Source organism: Anomaloglossus baeobatrachus, chromosome 2, assembly GCF_048569485.1.
Source record: "Anomaloglossus baeobatrachus isolate aAnoBae1 chromosome 2, aAnoBae1.hap1, whole genome shotgun sequence".
Taxonomy (NCBI): domain Eukaryota; kingdom Metazoa; phylum Chordata; class Amphibia; order Anura; family Aromobatidae; genus Anomaloglossus; species Anomaloglossus baeobatrachus.
The window spans coordinates 48,849,249-48,866,200 of NC_134354.1; the positions used below are offsets into that span (position 1 = coordinate 48,849,249).

Here is a 16,952-nt window from a genome sequence, read left to right on the forward strand (position 1 = left end):
AATACGATTAACGATCACAAAATTTTCGTAATCGTATCATCGGTGTAGCGTCGGTCATTTCCATAATTTTGGAAGGACCAATGTTACGATGTTGTTCCTCGTTCCTGCGGCAGCACACATCGCTGTGTGTGAAGCCGCAGGCGCGAGGAACATCTCCTACCTGCATCCTGCGGCTCACGCCAGCTATGCGGAAGGAAGGAGGTGGGCGGGATGTTTACGTCCCGCTCATCTCCGCTCCTCCGCTTCTATTGGCCGCCTACCGTGTGACGTCGCTATGATGCCGCACGACCCGCCCCCTTAATAAGGAGGTGGGTCGCCGGCCAGAGCGACGTCGCAGGGCAAGTGAGTGCATGTGAAGCTGGCATAGCGATAATGTTCGCTACTCCAGCAATCACAAGATATCGCTGCTGCGACGGGGGCGGAGACTATCGCACTCAGCATTGCAGCATCGGCTTGCGATGTCGTAGTGTGCAAAGTGCCCCTATGTGCGGCACGTTCAATTTGTTGAACATGCCGCACAAACGATTTACCCCCCGTCACACATACTTACCTTCCATACGACCTCGATGTGGGCGGCGAACGTCCACTTCCTGGAGTGGGATGGACGTTCGGCGTCACATCGCAGCCGGCCAATAGAAGCGGAGGGGCGGAGATGAGCGGGACGTAAACATCCCGCCCACCTCTTTCCTTCCACATTGCCGGCTGGAGGCGCGGGAGGCAGGTAAGATCTGTTCAATGTTCCCGGGGTGTCACACACTGCGATGTGTGCTGCCTCGGGAACATTGAACAACCCGACGTGCAATTCGTCAGGATTCATCGACGTGTATGCGATGAACGTTTTAACGTTCAATCGCAATCGCACGTACCTGTCACACACTACAATGTACCTTACGATGCCGGATGTATGTACGTCACTTACGACGTGACCCCGCCGACACATCGTAAGATATATTGTAGCGTGTAAAGCGGACTTTAGGGTAGAGTGTACTGAACTCGTTTGACTTCGGTCTTCTTACAACCTTAAAACTATGAATATGGGAAAAGCACAATAAAGAGGTCTTAGAAAAGATGCTCCAGAATTGCCTGGAGAACACAAGTATTTGCCAAAACAGACATGACAAGAGAGGACATTAACTATAACTGAAAGGCCGAGAAAAGTGGGGGATGAGCCTTAAGAAAAATAAGGAAGGTTTATTATTATTGTTTATTGAAGTAGCACAAACATATTCCACAGCGGTGTACCACCAATAAATCAATCCTTTCTCTCCCTTCTCCAGTGAAGTTTAAGGGGTTATCCAGTTCTTAAGAATGGATGGTCTTCTTGGCATCACCGCCATCTATGAAAGTCTCTTCGTTGTTGGCCTGGCACAGCTTCATACTTTTAGTAGTGTGCCTTTTGGCATCCCCACCAGGCAGCTTTGAAGGTGCAGGGGGTCCCTGGTGACCACTGACTCCTCTGTAAAGCAGATCGGGGTTGGTACTGAGAATCAGACTTCCGGATAAAGATAACCCTCTAAAGTGTCATTTTCCCATCACACCCATACTAAGGTCTACTTATCGGATAGTAGACAGTCCTACATTACTCTGTCAGACAAGGCTAGAACGAAAGCCCGCAGTTCAGTCCTTGTGTAATCGTCAGTAAATTAACGTCACAATGTAGCTCTTGTTTGTGGCCGATATCAAGTTGGAAAATGGCAGATTTGGGAACTCTTCTTTGATGCTTGATACGTTCTCCACGCTGTAGGACTTCAACAAGGGAAGTCCATTAAACAGTGAAGTATCCAGGTAGGAGATGTGAAACGTGGGAGTTGTGGGCGCTCGGCACAGTCCATCTCTGATGCTGCAGTGGGTTATTATCAGGCTTTGCTCTTGGATGGTCTCAGCTTGGACACGAAGGTATCTAAGCCCCAAAATGGCCAGATACTCTGTTGGGAGAGTAGATGCTCCACACAAAGATAGCTTTAGGTTTTGGACATAGGTAAAGTTAACCAACCTTCCCAGGGTGATTGTGTCGGAGAACCAGATGGTCAGGTCACCATTGTAGCTCAGCCTGGACCCTGTCTTGTTTTTCGGAAGGGCGATGGTTTTACAGTTACACATCAGGTTGGCCAAACTGTAGTCACAGCTCTGGATGTCGTAGGAGCAGCTGCAGTTCCGGAAGTTGTTGTCCTTAGAGAATATCAAAGTATGGTTCTGGCTCTGAACAAGGTGCTCAATAATGCAGAAGTCCAGGAAGACGAGTAAGAAAAGCAGGAATCTACGGAAGGACATTGATATCCTGAGATCATAGGCACCAGGCTTCATACAGCACCACTCCATCCATCGGGGGACTGCCGAGGCTGTTCGTGATCTGGAAAGAAAATTAGAATAGTCATCAATATACAAACAAATCAAGTTCTGATTATTTGCTCGGTGCTCTGAAGATGAACATCAATAAATGTTGGCCAAAACCACTGATTTGTCTGGGACCTGCCTTACACCCATCGCGTATGGGTAGGCATGTCGGATTTCAATATGTTCAATCCTTTTATTCTCAGTGACCATAAGTTATGTGCTGTTATATCTGACCATAGGTCATGTGCTGTTCTACCTGACCATAGGTTACGTGCTGTTATATCTGACCATAATTTAAATGCTGTTATACCTGACGATAGGTTACGTACTGTTCTACCTGACCATAGGTTACGTGCTGTTCTACCTGACCATAGGTTACGTGCTGTTATATCTGACCATAGGTCATGTGCTGTTCTACCTGACCATAGGTTACGTGCTGTTATATCTGACCATAGTTTACGTGCTGTTATATCTGACCATAGTTTACTTGCTGTTTTTCCATTTTTCATTATGGTCAGGTACAACAACATGTAACCTATGGTCAGGTATAACAGGACGTAACCTATGGTCAGGTATAACAGCACATAACCTATGGTCAGGTATAACAGTAAGTAACTTATGGTCAGGTATAACAGCACGTAACCTATGGTCAGGTATAACAGCACATAACCTATGGTCAGGTATAACAGTAAGTAACCTATGGTCAGGTATAACAGGACATAACCTATGGTCAGGTATAACAGCACATAACCTATGGTCAGGTATAACAGTAAGTAACTTATGGTCAGGTATAACAGCACGTAACCTATGGTCAGGTATAACAGCACCTAACTTATGGTCAGGTATAACAGGACGTAACCTATGGTCAGGCATAACAGGACGTAACCTATGGTCAGGTATAACAGCACGTAACCTATGGTCAGGTATAACAGCACCTAACTTATGGTCAGGTATAACAGGACGTAACCTATGGTCAGGCATAACAGGATGTAACCTATGGTCAGGTATAACAGTAAGTAACTTATGGTCAGGTATAACAGCACATAACCTACGGTCAGGTATAACAGTAAGTAACTTATGGTCAGGTATAACAGTAAGTAACCTATGGTCAGGTATAACAGCACCTAACCTATGGTCAGGTATAACAGTAAGTAACTTATGGTCAGGTATAACAGCACGTAACCTATGGTCAGGTATAACAGCACCTAACTTATGGTCAGGTATAACAGGACGTAACCTATGGTCAGGCATAACAGGACGTAACCTATGGTCAGGTATAACAGCACGTAACCTATGGTCAGGTATAACAGCACCTAACTTATGGTCAGGTATAACAGGACGTAACCTATGGTCAGGCATAACAGGACGTAACCTATGGTCAGGTATAACAGGACGTAACTTATGGTCAGGTATAACAGGATGTAACCTATGGTCAGGTATAACAGTAAGTAACTTATGGTCAGGTATAACAGCACATAACCTACGGTCAGGTATAACAGTAAGTAACTTATGGTCAGGTATAACAGTAAGTAACCTATGGTCAGGTATAACAGCACATAACCTATGGTCAGGTATAACAGTAAGTAACTTATGGTCAGGTATAACAGCACGTAACCTATGGTCAGGTATAACAGCACCTAACTTATGGTCAGGTATAACAGGACGTAACCTATGGTCAGGCATAACAGGACGTAACCTATGGTCAGGTATAACAGCACGTAACCTATGGTCAGGTATAACAGCACCTAACTTATGGTCAGGTATAACAGGACGTAACCTATGGTCAGGCATAACAGGACGTAACCTATGGTCAGGTATAACAGCACGTAACTTATGGTCAGGTATAACAGGATGTAACCTATGGTCAGGTATAACAGTAAGTAACTTATGGTCAGGTATAACAGCACATAACCTACGGTCAGGTATAACAGTAAGTAACTTATGGTCAGGTATAACAGTAAGTAACCTATGGTCAGGTATAACAGCACCTAACCTATGGTCAGGTATAACAGCACATAATCTATGGTCAGGTAGAACAGCACATGACCTATGGTCAGGTAGAATAGCACAGAACCTATGGTCAAGTAGAGCAGCATGCAAATTCAATGAAAGGAGAGATGGGGAGCTAAGGGGTGCACGGTGTGATAGAAATTAATAACCAGGTGTTGCCCAGCCTCTGTTATCTCAGTGGTTGCTGCCTATGCAGAGCTCAGCAGCTGATGACAAACTCATCTCAACTGCTGTTTGTTTCAGAGGAAATGGCGGCAGCCACAGAGGTGACGAAGCACCTTTTGTCCGTCGTAAGGCAGGCACATCAAAAAGGAAGCACCAGTCAGGTTGAAAACTGTACGCCATAGCAACCCATCACAGCACAGTTTTTATTTTTCAGGTGCACTATCAGAAGTGAAAGCTGATCTCTGATGTTTGCTGTGGCTACAGAGGGGTTTTCTCGCAGACAATTTCATAAATCAGACCCACAGAATCCCAAAAAAAAAATTCTCTAGAGAAGCGCACAGGTCCCAGCGCTCCGCAGTGTGGACACCAGCTTAGGCCTCCAGGAGAGGTCAACGGGGGAAAACATTGCTTAGTCTGATGATTTCTTCTACACCGAGAAAATTATAAATTGAGACGTTTCTATAACTTGTCTCAGATCATTCTATAACTTGTCTCGGTTCAGGCTGCCGGTGCCGGGAGGGTTGAATCAATGGCTTTAAAGGGTTTTCCAGCCCCTCTCTTTAGACACTGCTGAGGCAACCTCCAATGCCCAGGACATGTGAATGATCTATCTGTCTCAGACCGCTATGGGACTGTTGCCCGTCATTACAATTTCAGCAGCATCTACATCCTCAGGACCTTAAATGGAATGGTGGATGAGGGAGCAAAAGGCTCCGTCATCCACTATTCAGCCTGCGTACTCTGCAGACCCTCAGTACTCACACGTCACAGATCCAAGCAGCGTGCTGGGGGATAGGACAAAGTGAGTAGTGTTTGTTTGGTTGTTGTTTTTAAATTTCAGAATCTGTGGTTTGCCTCATATTGAATGGGGGGCTGTCGGGACACTCATATTAATTGGGGGCCATAATAGTGAGGGATTTTGGGGGCCTTCATAATGAGTAAGGGGCTATGGTGGTATCGTACCAAGAAAAGCCATCATACTGAGTGGGTTCTGTGTGGACACAATACTGAGTGGAGGCCATCATACTGAGTAAGGTGTAATAGTGGGATGATACCGAGAAGAGCGATCATACTGAGTGGGGGCTGTGGGGACATAATACTGCGTGGAGGCCATCATAGTGAGTGGAGGCCATCATACTGAGTGGGGGCTATGTGGACACAATACTGAGTGGAGGCCATCATACTGAGTAAGGGGCTATGAAGGGATAATATTGAGAAGCGCAATCATACTGAGTGGCGGTCTTGGGGAAATAATACTGAGTGGAAGCCATTATACTGAGTAAGGGGCTATGGTGGGACCATAGTAAGAAGAGCTATCATACTGCTTGGGTGCTGTGGGGACATAATACTGAGTGGAGGCCATCATACTGAGTAAGGGGGTATGAAGGGATGATATTGAGAAGAGAAATCATACTGAGTGGCGGCCTTGGGGAAATAATACTGAGTGGAGGCCATCATACTGAGTAAGGGGCTATGTTGGGATCATACTGAGAAGAACCATCACACTGAATAGGGTCTGTGGGAGGGATCATACTGTGCGGGGGGCTGTCTGGGTATCATCTTGGTGGGGACATCTAACTTTGGGAACATCATACTGTGATTGAGGGGCATTTTAGGGGCCTCATGCTGTAAGGGTATTATTATTGGGAGCACTGTCGGGACACCATACTTTGGTGGGGGCACTGTGGAATCATACTGTATGTGTGTATGGGGGGGAAGGGGATTGAGTTGAAATTGTGGTGATGAATTCACTATGGGGATACCATATTCTGTGTGTGTGGGGGAGTGGCAATTTTGGGAACATCACAAGCTATGGGTGAGAACACTAAGGGGCTTCAATACTGGCATAATTACTGTATACGTCCCATAATACACGTCCCTCTCACTTGTTTATAAAAGTTGAGAGCTATAGATATAACCCTGCCTACTACACCGAATATTTGTATTCATTCCTTGGGGGAAATAGGGGGGCTCAAGTACAACTTTTGTCATGACACCCTGTGATGTATGTACACTCCTGTATCTCCTATCTATTATCTATCTATCTATCCATCTATCCATCTATCTATCCATGGTTTCTGGCATTACGAGCTTGTAGGGCACCGTCTGGAAGCCTTGTTTATGGCAGCTCAGGAATTCCAGATTCTGTGCCCTCGGAGCACCTCATGTGTATATATATATATATATTCTCACCGCCTCTGGTCATCTGTCCTCCGCTCAGGTTACTCTGTGGATGTGCGGAGGCTGCTCTGCTCCAGGATCGCACTCCACCGCTTTACTCGGGCGCATTATAGGAGTTTTATTCTGGGCTTTTCCTGGATTTCGCTTGTTTTTCCCCTTGATCTATCTTTGGTTCCTCTGCCACGCAGCAACACCAGTAGCAGGAAATGAATCTCAGAAGTTTCTGGCTAAATATCCAGAGTTAGTTAAAGGAGCAATGACTCGCGCTGCACATAATGCAGGATGGATTGTGTCGCCTACTGTAAAGAAGAGAAAACACATAGCAATGACTGGCAAAATAAGAAAGGTTACCTTTCCCAAACGGTGTACACAGGTGCACTCTGATGGAGGTGTATATGAGGGCACTTGCATGACACTATGGTGGCATTCTGATAATGCTGTTTATTGGGGACCTCTAATGGTATTATTTATGGAGTTAATGCTATTTATGAAGGCACTCGGTGTATTTTGATGGTCTGCTTATAGAATCACTCAAATGATGCCGCTTATCTGGCACTGTGATGGTACATTTCATGGAGGCTCTTGTGCAATTTATAGGAGTACTCAGATAATTTTATTTATCCAGCACTCTGATAGCACTGTTCACAGTGGCACTCCGATGTGCTGTTTATAGGAGCACTCTGATGTGCTGTTTATGGGGCACTCTGATGTGCTGTTTATGGGGCACTTTGATGGCACTGTTCATAGGATCACCCTGATGTGCTGTTTATAGGGGCACTCTGATGTGCTGTTTATAGGAGCACTCTGATGTGCTGTTTATAGGAGCACTCTGATGTGCTGTTTATGGGGCACTTTGATGGCACTGTTCATAGGATCACCCTGATGTGCTGTTTATAGGGGCACTCTGATGTGCTGTTTATAGGAGCACTCTAATGTGCTGTTTATAGGGGCACTCTGATGTGCTGTTTATAGGGGCACTCTGATGTGCTGTTTATAGAAGCACTCTGATGTGCTGTGTATAGGATCACCCTGATGTGCTGTTTATAGGAGCACTCTGATGTGCTGTTTATAGGAGCACCCTGACGTGCTGTTTATAGGAGCACCCTGACGTGCTGTTTATAGGGGCACTCTGATGTGCTGTTTATAGGAGCACTCTGATGTGCTGTTTATAGGGGCACTCTGATGTGCTGTTTATAGGAGCACTCTGATGTGCTGTTTATAGGAGCACTCTGATGTGTTGTTTATAGGTGCACTCCGATGTGCTGTTTATAGGAGCACTCTGATGTGCTGTTTATGGGGCACTCTGATGTGCTGTTTATGGGGCACTTTGATGGCACTGTTCATAGGATCACCCTGATGTGCTGTTTATAGGGGCACTCTGATGTGCTGTTTATAGGAGCACTCTGATGTGCTGTTTATAGGAGCACTCTGATGTGCTGTTTATGGGGCACTTTGATGGCACTGTTCATAGGATCACCCTGATGTGCTGTTTATAGGGGCACTCTGATGTGCTGTTTATAGGAGCACTCTAATGTGCTGTTTATAGGGGCACTCTGATGTGCTGTTTATAGGGGCACTCTGATGTGCTGTTTATAGAAGCACTCTGATGTGCTGTGTATAGGATCACCCTGATGTGCTGTTTATAGGAGCACTCTGATGTGCTGTTTATAGGAGCACCCTGACGTGCTGTTTATAGGGGCACTCTGATGTGCTGTTTATAGGAGCACTCTGATGTGCTGTTTATAGGAGCACTCTGATGTGTTGTTTATAGGTGCACTCTGATGTGCTGTTTATAGGAGCACTGTGATGTGCTGTTTAAAGGGGCACCCTGATGTGCTGTTTATAGGAGCACTCTGATGTGCTGTTTATAGGAGCACTCTGATGTGCTGTTTATAGGGGCACTCTGATGTGCTGTTTATAGGGGCACTCTGATGTGCTGTTTATAGGGGCACACTGATTTGCTATTTATAGGGACACTCTGATGTGCTGTTTATAGGTGCACTCTGATGTGCTGTTTATAGGTGCACTCTGATGTGCTGTTTATATGGGCACACTGATTTGCTGTTTATAGGGGCACTCTGATGGCACTGTTTACATGAGACATTCAGATGATGCTGTTTACATGGGCACTCTAATGTACTGTTTATAGTGGCATTTAGATGATGGTGTTTACATGGGCACTCTGATGTGCTGTTTACATGGGGACGCTTATCGCACTTTTTATGGGGGAATTCAAATTATGCTGTTTATGGGGCACTCTGATGTACTATATATAGTGGCGCTCTGATGAAGCTGTTTATGAAGTCACCCTAATGCTGCTCTAGAGGCACTTTAATGGCACATTTCATGGAAACGTAACAGATTCTGCAGAACACACTGCGTGCCATACTTCATCTCTACCTAAAAACAATTTTTAAAAGTAATGCATTCAATTGTAGTTTATTACTGTGCTTATAATAATTTATAAGGGAATTACGTTGAAAACAAATTTCTAATATACCACTGTAATATCCACTACAGTGTAATACTTAACAATAATAATATATTTACTATAATACAATATATTACTATAAAATCTACTGCACTATGATATATAATATCTACTATTCTATATATCTTCTATAATATATCCACTATTCTATGATCTATAATATGTCTAATATTGTCACGGTGATGGGATGACTGAACAGGGATACCTAGGCTGACCCTTAGACTGGGGTCCCTGCACTGTCTCTTAGCTTAGAGGTATGCTTGATGGTAGTGAAGCCTGAGTCACCGGCGTTACCCTAACTTCTGTCCAATCCCTATTGTAACTCCCCTCGTCAACCTCCTCCCAAGGGGTGAGCCAGGACCGTAGTCACAAACAACTAAACACGGACAGGGGAAAACCCAAAACTCGTACACATGCCAATCAAACATAAAGGAAAAACTAAACGTGGAAAGGGGAAAATAACATAAAAGGGAGGAAGTAAACAGACAACCAGGAAATTTCCATACCGGACAATAAGCACACTACAGATCACCAACAGATTGGATCACTATAATAAGACCGGAATCGCTGTATAAGCTGGAGCTATTGTCGGCACTGAGTAGCAGGATCCAGTGCCTTATGTAGGAAGGAGACGGCTGTGATTGGTAATTAACAACCTGAGCTCCTAGCAGATTTCCCCTGGTCAGCAGGACTGAGGAGCAGTGCACATGAAACAGCCGACGCCCGACTTTGACTAAACAACTAGGAGACATCAGGTTCTGCAATGCGAAAAGAGGCCAATGCCACCGTGACACCTAATAGGTCTGGAACCAAACATCGCATGACAAATATTAGGCTTGAGCAATGATCTTGTTGGCCTACTGTTAGGTGCTGTGTGACATCATCATGTGTGTGTTGCGCCACAACTATGATGTAACGCTCGACTTAGCAATCATAACATAGAGCTGCCACTAAGAAGAAATTGTAGAAGAAAATAACTGGAAAGACAAAAAGGCGTAGCTGATGTCTTATCCCAGATGATTCATAAGGAGGGGGTTCATCAGATTTGCTCACCTGAAATAGTAGTAAGAAGTCACACTCACTATGAAGGCTTGAAAACAGTTGTTACAGTCTCCATATGAAGTAGTCACAAAGTAGGAAAGAAGGGGTTAACACGGCGCTACTGTGAAGAAATATCGGAACACACAAATTTTCCTTGATGGTGATCTTAGAATCTCCTTCAGGAATATGATCACAGATCTTTTATTCAACGTGCTTTGGAAAAAAAAAATCTCCTTCTTCAGGAATATGATCACAGATGTACATTAAGCCTTAGCACTGTGGCTTCATGTACATCTATGATCATATTCCTGAAGAAGGAGATTTTATCTCCAAAACGCGTTGAATAAAAGATCTGTGATCATATTCCTGAAGGAGCTTTTATCTGTGAAACGCGTTGAAGAGAAGATCTATGATCATATTCCTGAAGATTTTATCTGAGAAATGCATTGTACAAAGGATCTGTGATGATAATCCTGACGGAGATTTTATCTATGAAACGCGTTGAATAAAAGATCAATGATTATATTCCTGAAGAAGGAGATTTTATCTGTGAAACGCGTTGTACAAAGGATCTGTGATCACATTCCTGAAGGAGATGTTATCTGCGAAACGCGTTTTACAAAGGATCTGTGATCATTTTCCTGAAGAAGGACATTTTATGTATGAAACGCGTTGAGTAAAAGATCTATGATCATATTCCTGAAGAAGATTTTATCTGCGAAATGTATTGTACAAAAGATTTGTGACCATATTCCTAAAAATGGAGATTTTATTTCCGAAACGTGTTGAATAAAAGATCACAATCGAGGACAATTTGTGTGCTCCGATATTTCGTCACAGCAGCACGGTGTTAACCCTTTCTTTCCTACTTTGTGATAAGAGGAGGTTTGCAGGACATTGATCAGGGTCCTGCAAATCTTACTCAATACTGTCTACTATACTATAATATATCTACTGTGATAAGAAGTTTTCTAAATAAGAAAGTCTTAAAAAGTCCCAATTCACATTGTGTTCAGTGATGACATTAAGTAAATGTGCTGAACAATCTCCCAGTGTATATCCTAATCATATATAGTATATACTGTGAATCATACATATCCTTTAGAACGTGTTCAAGTAAGGAAGGAGTTAAAATCCTCAAACCTGCCAAAACCTGTTCTTAGGGTGTGGGATTTCACTTTTGTAACAAAGACTTATTCAGGGGATGTGGCTTAGCTGGGTGGATGCTGGGAGTGTCTTTATTTATTATGCTGTTATGTCTTCTACTATTTGCTATCCTGTATGGAACACCTATATTTATGCATGGTACGTCTGTATATCTGAGGACTATAAATAAATGATGCTCATTAAAAGAAATCATTTAGAGATGTTTGGAAATCACATGCCTGTGTATTTCTTTAATTTTCACAATGAATTCCAGAAACTTTTAATTGCAGAGAAAACTACTTCAACAGACATTACATAAACAGTTCTGTATACGTGTTTTTGGAAACGCATGTACTATAAATTAGTGTTAAAACAAGCATATGGCACTGCTTATATGAACTTATACTAGAAGGAAAGTATTTTTATGTGGATTAACCCACGCCCTACAGATGCTTTTGGCCAAAGTGAACATATATTAGGACAACCCATATCATAGAGGGGATTTAAGTGCCGCTGCTATTAGCAATAATGGAGTCCTGCATTACACAGGCAGCAAACTAATGTATATGGGCAAAGTTGAATACCCAACTGCACAGAAATTGATTGTTTACTGCCAGGTTTTCCCACACATTGCAGCAGATATTAGTGCATATTGACTTGTCCGAGGCAGAGAACCCCTTTGTTACCTACCTGCCGCCATCTACCATGATGAACAGGTTGCACCGTGATGCTGTTTTGCATTCTTCCATGTTTCTAGAATTTGTAAACTATTTTCCTACACAAGTTGTGTCAGCTTCTCCCTATTTATAAGAGAGCGTGGAAGAAAGAAGCTTTTTCGGGCTTTAGTGCCCAAATATAAGCAGGATTAAAGATTAATCGCCTTAGTTACTAAGAAAGAAAGTCTCAGCGGGGAGTGAAAACATAAAGGTAATTAACGACTTAATTCAGCTTCAGGCGCCTAAACCAGAGCTGAGAGCCCCTCTGTGCACCGCCATTGTCATTCTCCTGTCTTACTTTTACTTCTTTACTCCGTACTTGTAGATAAGTAAATATCCATATACAATGACATTAATATTCATAATGACTGGAAATGATTTGTATAAAGCAAGGGAAACTATAGAAGATACTATAAAGGAAAAGGAAGGCCTCATTCAGATTGTGTATGGTACCCGTGTATAACAGCGTCTATCAGAGCTTAGTTACTATATAGCTCAAAAGTTGTAAACATTTTTAATTACATTTTTTTTAAAATTCTATAAAATGACTCAAAAATTTGCACAAATCATTGAGTATGCTAAAATGTTTCTTTTTGCATTGCATTAGTCAAATGCTAAAAATTACATGCAATGACAGAACAAATGTATTCATTAAGATACAGGTATATATATGCCTTTTAATTAATCTTTTAACTAATCATCAAACATCTAGTTTGACTAACAGCTCTTCAATGCCTCTCCGCACTACTGCTTAATGTCCGACCACCTAGCCTGATTGATAGCTCCTCAAAGTCCCTCCTCCCTGCTGCTGAATCTCCACCTATCTAGTGTAATTTACAGTTCCTCACTGTCTCTCCTCTCTGCTGCTGAATCTCCACCTATCTAGTGTAATTTACAGTTCCTCACTGTCTCTCCTCCCTGCTGCTGAATCTCCACCTATCTAGTGTAATTTACAGTTCCTCACTGTCTCTCCTCCCTGCTGCTGAATCTCCACCTATCTAATGTAATTTACAGTTCCTCACTGTCTCTCCTCCCTGCTGCTGAATCTCCACCTATCTAGTGTAATTGACAGTTCCTCACTGTCTCTCCTCCCTGCTGCTGAATCTCCACCTATCTAGTGTGATTGACAGTTCCTCACTGTCTCTCCTCCCTGCTGCTGAATCTCCACCTATCTAGTGTGATTGACAGTTCCTCACTGTCTCTCCTCCCTGCTGCTGAATCTCCACCTATCTAGTGTGATTGACAGTTCCTCACTGTCTCTCCTCCCTGCTGCTGAATCTCCACCTATCTAGTGTGATTGATAGCTCCTCAATGTCCCTCCTCCTTGCAGCTGAATCTCTGCTATCTGGCCAGATTGATAGCTCCTCATTGACCCTCCTCACTGCTGTTGAATCTCTGTCCATCTAGTGGGATTAAGAGATCCTTGTGTCCCTCTCCTTGCTGCTACTGAATATCTGCCCAACTAGCCTGATTAAAAGCTCCTCAATGCCCCTCCTCCCTGCTGCTGAATCTCCAGCCAACTAGCCTGACTGATACCGCCTCAGTGTCCCTCCTTCCTGCTGCTGAATCTCCACCCATTGGGTGTCTGTGGAACTGCACCTCCCTTGCTGACTTGGCGACTATGGGTATGTGTCATTCTAACTTTGTGTAATTTCAAGCCTCCCTTGGTTACCAGTTGGGCAGGAGTGAAAGTGATGTTTTTTCACTCCTTTCATTTATCTTGTGAGTGTTTTGCTCCACTCAATAGTGATCACTTACTGACTGTCTGCCTATAGTAATTACATCTCTGCACTTTGTTGCACTGTATGTATTTTTCTGGTTAACCATTTGAGTGCCTCTTTTTTGTAAATTATTTATGACACATAGTCCCAGCTATAGGCTGCTTTGCCTAATATACTTATAGCCAGCAATGGTGTGCATGTTCCACTATTGTTTGTATCCTTACCAGCACACCTTGAACCTTTTTAATCGTGTTTGTTATATAACTGTTTAATAAAATATTGTTCTTTGCATGAAGGTAGTGTTACTGACTCTTCTCTTTGGTTCTTCAATTGAATCTCCACCCATGTAGCATGATTGACAGCTCCTGATTGTCCTGTCTCTCTGCTGCTGAATCTCCATCCATCTAGCCTGATTGATAGCTCCTCAGTGTCCCTTCTCCCTGCTGCTAAATCTTCATCTATCTAGTGTGATAGATCTTCAGTATCCCTTCTCCCTACTGCTGAATCTCCACCCATTTAGAGTTATTTATAGCTCCTCAGTGTCCTTCCACTCTGCTCTGAAATCTTTGTCCTCTAGCTTGATAGCTCCTCAATACCCCTCCTCTCTGCTGCTGAATCTCCACCCATCTACCCTGATTGGATAGCGATAGCTCCTCAGTGTCCCTTCTCCTTGCTGCTGAAGCTCAAGCCATCTAGCCTGATTGGATAACTTCTCAATGTCCGTTCTTCTTGCAGCTGAATCTCTGCTACCTGGCCAAATTCATAGCTCCTTAGTGTCCCTCCACCCTGTTGTTGAATCTGCCCACCTAGCTGAATTAACAGCTCCTGGTTTCCCTCCTCCCTGCTGCTGCTGAATCTCCATCCATCTAGTGTGATTGGATAGCTCCTCAGTGTCCCTCCTCCTGTTGCGGAATCTCCACCCATCTACTCTTATTGGATAGCTTTTCAGTGTCCCTCCTCCCTGTTTCTGAATCGCCACCCATCTGGCTTGATTGGGTAGCTCCTCAGTGTGCCTCCTCCCTATTGCAGAATCTCCACCCATCTAGCCTTATTGGATAGCTCTTCAATGTTTCTCCTTCCTGTTGCTGAATCACCACCCACCTGACTTGTTTGGATATCTCCTCAGTGTCTCGCCTCCCTGTTGCTGAATCTCCAACCATCTACCTTAGTTGGATAGCTCCTCAGTGTCCCTCCTCCCTGCTGCTTAATCTCCACCTATCTACCCTGATTGGATAGCTCTTCAGAGTCCCTCCTCCCTGTTGCGGAATCTCCACTCATCTAGCCTGATTGATACCTCCTGTTGTCCCTCCTCCTTGCTGCTGCTGAATCTCCATCCATCTTGTGTGATTGAAGGCTCCTCAGTGTCCCTCCTCCCTGTTACTGAATCTCCACACATCTAGCCTGATTGGCAGTTCCTCAGTGTCCCTCTTCTTTGCTGCTGCTGACATTTCACATTGCTTAGGACAAGCTGCAGCTGTCTGTCATGCTGAGTGGGCAAATCTTTTTGCTGAACTCTATTTCTGACTTTGTAAACAAATTCATGGAGGAACAAATGCAATTGCTAGATTTCTGAGAGAAGAAAGAAGTGAGTATAATTTATTATTGTATTATTTATTTATTTACTTTGAAATTGGATATCTATTTTGTCCAGTAGTTCCCCCTAGTGGTAAGAGACAGAATAAAAAAAATATATAGTGTGTCCACCCATATCCTGTCCACTGCCATTACCTTGAGAATGGCGGCAGCTATAGGCATAGAAGTGGTGTCTAGGTATAGTAAAGTAGCCATGTGCTACTCAATGAAACCACCTATAGCGCCACCTGGTGGAAAACAACGGAGTGAGCGTTTTTATCTCGAAAACGGAACGAGATAGAGAAAAAAAGTGAATTACAAAGTTGCAGGGCATCATCAATTCAATACGAATCGACACCTTGCATACAGAAATGCTATGATTAGAACATGTAAAACTCACAAGGCTGCGGACGTGAAGCGATACCTGATGGAGACCTTCCTACAAGTCATTGGGTATGGTGGCTGCGTGGAGTGGCCTCCACGCTCACCTGACCTGACCCCATTGGACTTCTTTCTGTGAGGTCACATCAAACAGCAGGTATATGCGACCCCTCCACCAACACTGCAGGACCTACGACGACGTATCACAGATGCTTGTGCAAACGTGTCACCTGCCATATTGCACAACGTGCAGCAAGATACAGTATGCTGTGCAGAGGCCAGATGTGCATTGCAGCTGACGGGGGCCACTTTGAGCATCAAAGTTAAATGAGCGCCATATACATGACCAGCATTCAATATTTTGGGGGCTTCATGGGTTTCATATCATAGCATTTCTGTATGCAAGGTGTCGATTCATATCGAATTGATGATGCCCTACAATTTTTTAATTCACTTTTTTCTCTGTCTCGTTCCGTTTTCGAGATAAAAATGCTAACTCCATTATTTTCCACCAGGTGGCGCTATAAGTGGTTTCATTGTGTAGCGATGGCTACTTTACTATACCTAGACACTGCTTCTATGCCTATAGCTGCCGCCATTCTCAAGTTAATGGCGGTGGACAGGATATGGGTGGACACACTGTATGAAAAAAGGCTACTAATGTAAAGGCACGACCCTACTCCTACTGGTAAAGGGAGTAATACATCCTATAATAAGTACATACGTTATGGAATTGTTATTGTATGTTTCACTTTTATGTACATATGACTCGCCCACCCCAGGGCTATGGGACACCCGGTGCCGGGCCGGACTAGTCCGGTGGTAGTCAGTGGTGGCTGGGCCCGGCTCCGTGGCCCTGGTGGGTGTCAGTTGAATATGTGGCGGATGACTTTAAGTTTGTATTCGTGACGCCACCTGTGGTCTGCGGCTATTAAGCCGCCGCTGCTGTGTGAGGCCACCGGGATGATGTTATAGCAGCAATGGTGGTACTGCTCCCCACAGGTGGAGCAATGCCCGGGGCACAGTTGGTGCTTGTGGAAGTCTATGGTGCTGTGTGACTAACACGGTGCAGGGCCGACAAGCAATGAAAGAAACAGGCACAAACAGTAGTCTCTTTACCTTCTCCTCTTTTACTCGGCAGAAACTTAGTCCAGGGAGACCGTCACAGATGGTAAAGATGATCCGGCCGGCCTG

The 16,952-nt window shown here is 44.0% G+C and overlaps 1 protein-coding gene across 4 annotated transcripts in view; it reads right to left on the reverse strand.

The window, feature by feature from the left end:
* Positions 1 to 1,195: 1,195 nt before the first annotated feature.
* EPCIP (exosomal polycystin 1 interacting protein) overlaps positions 1,196 to 16,952 on the reverse strand; it is an 83,435-nt gene continuing 67,678 nt past the window's right edge. For 2 of the 4 annotated variants that reach the window (XM_075333013.1, XM_075333012.1), the window contains exons 2-3: positions 6,703 to 6,989; positions 1,196 to 2,350 (exon numbers count right to left, since the gene is read on the reverse strand). In XM_075333013.1, coding sequence (XP_075189128.1) covers positions 1,636 to 2,319 — 684 coding nt within the window. In that variant the 5' untranslated portion in view covers positions 2,320 to 2,350; positions 6,703 to 6,989 and the 3' untranslated portion in view covers positions 1,196 to 1,635. The remainder of the gene's footprint in view (positions 2,351 to 6,702; positions 6,990 to 16,952) is intronic. The other 2 variants (XM_075333011.1, XM_075333008.1) reach the window with 1 other exon arrangement.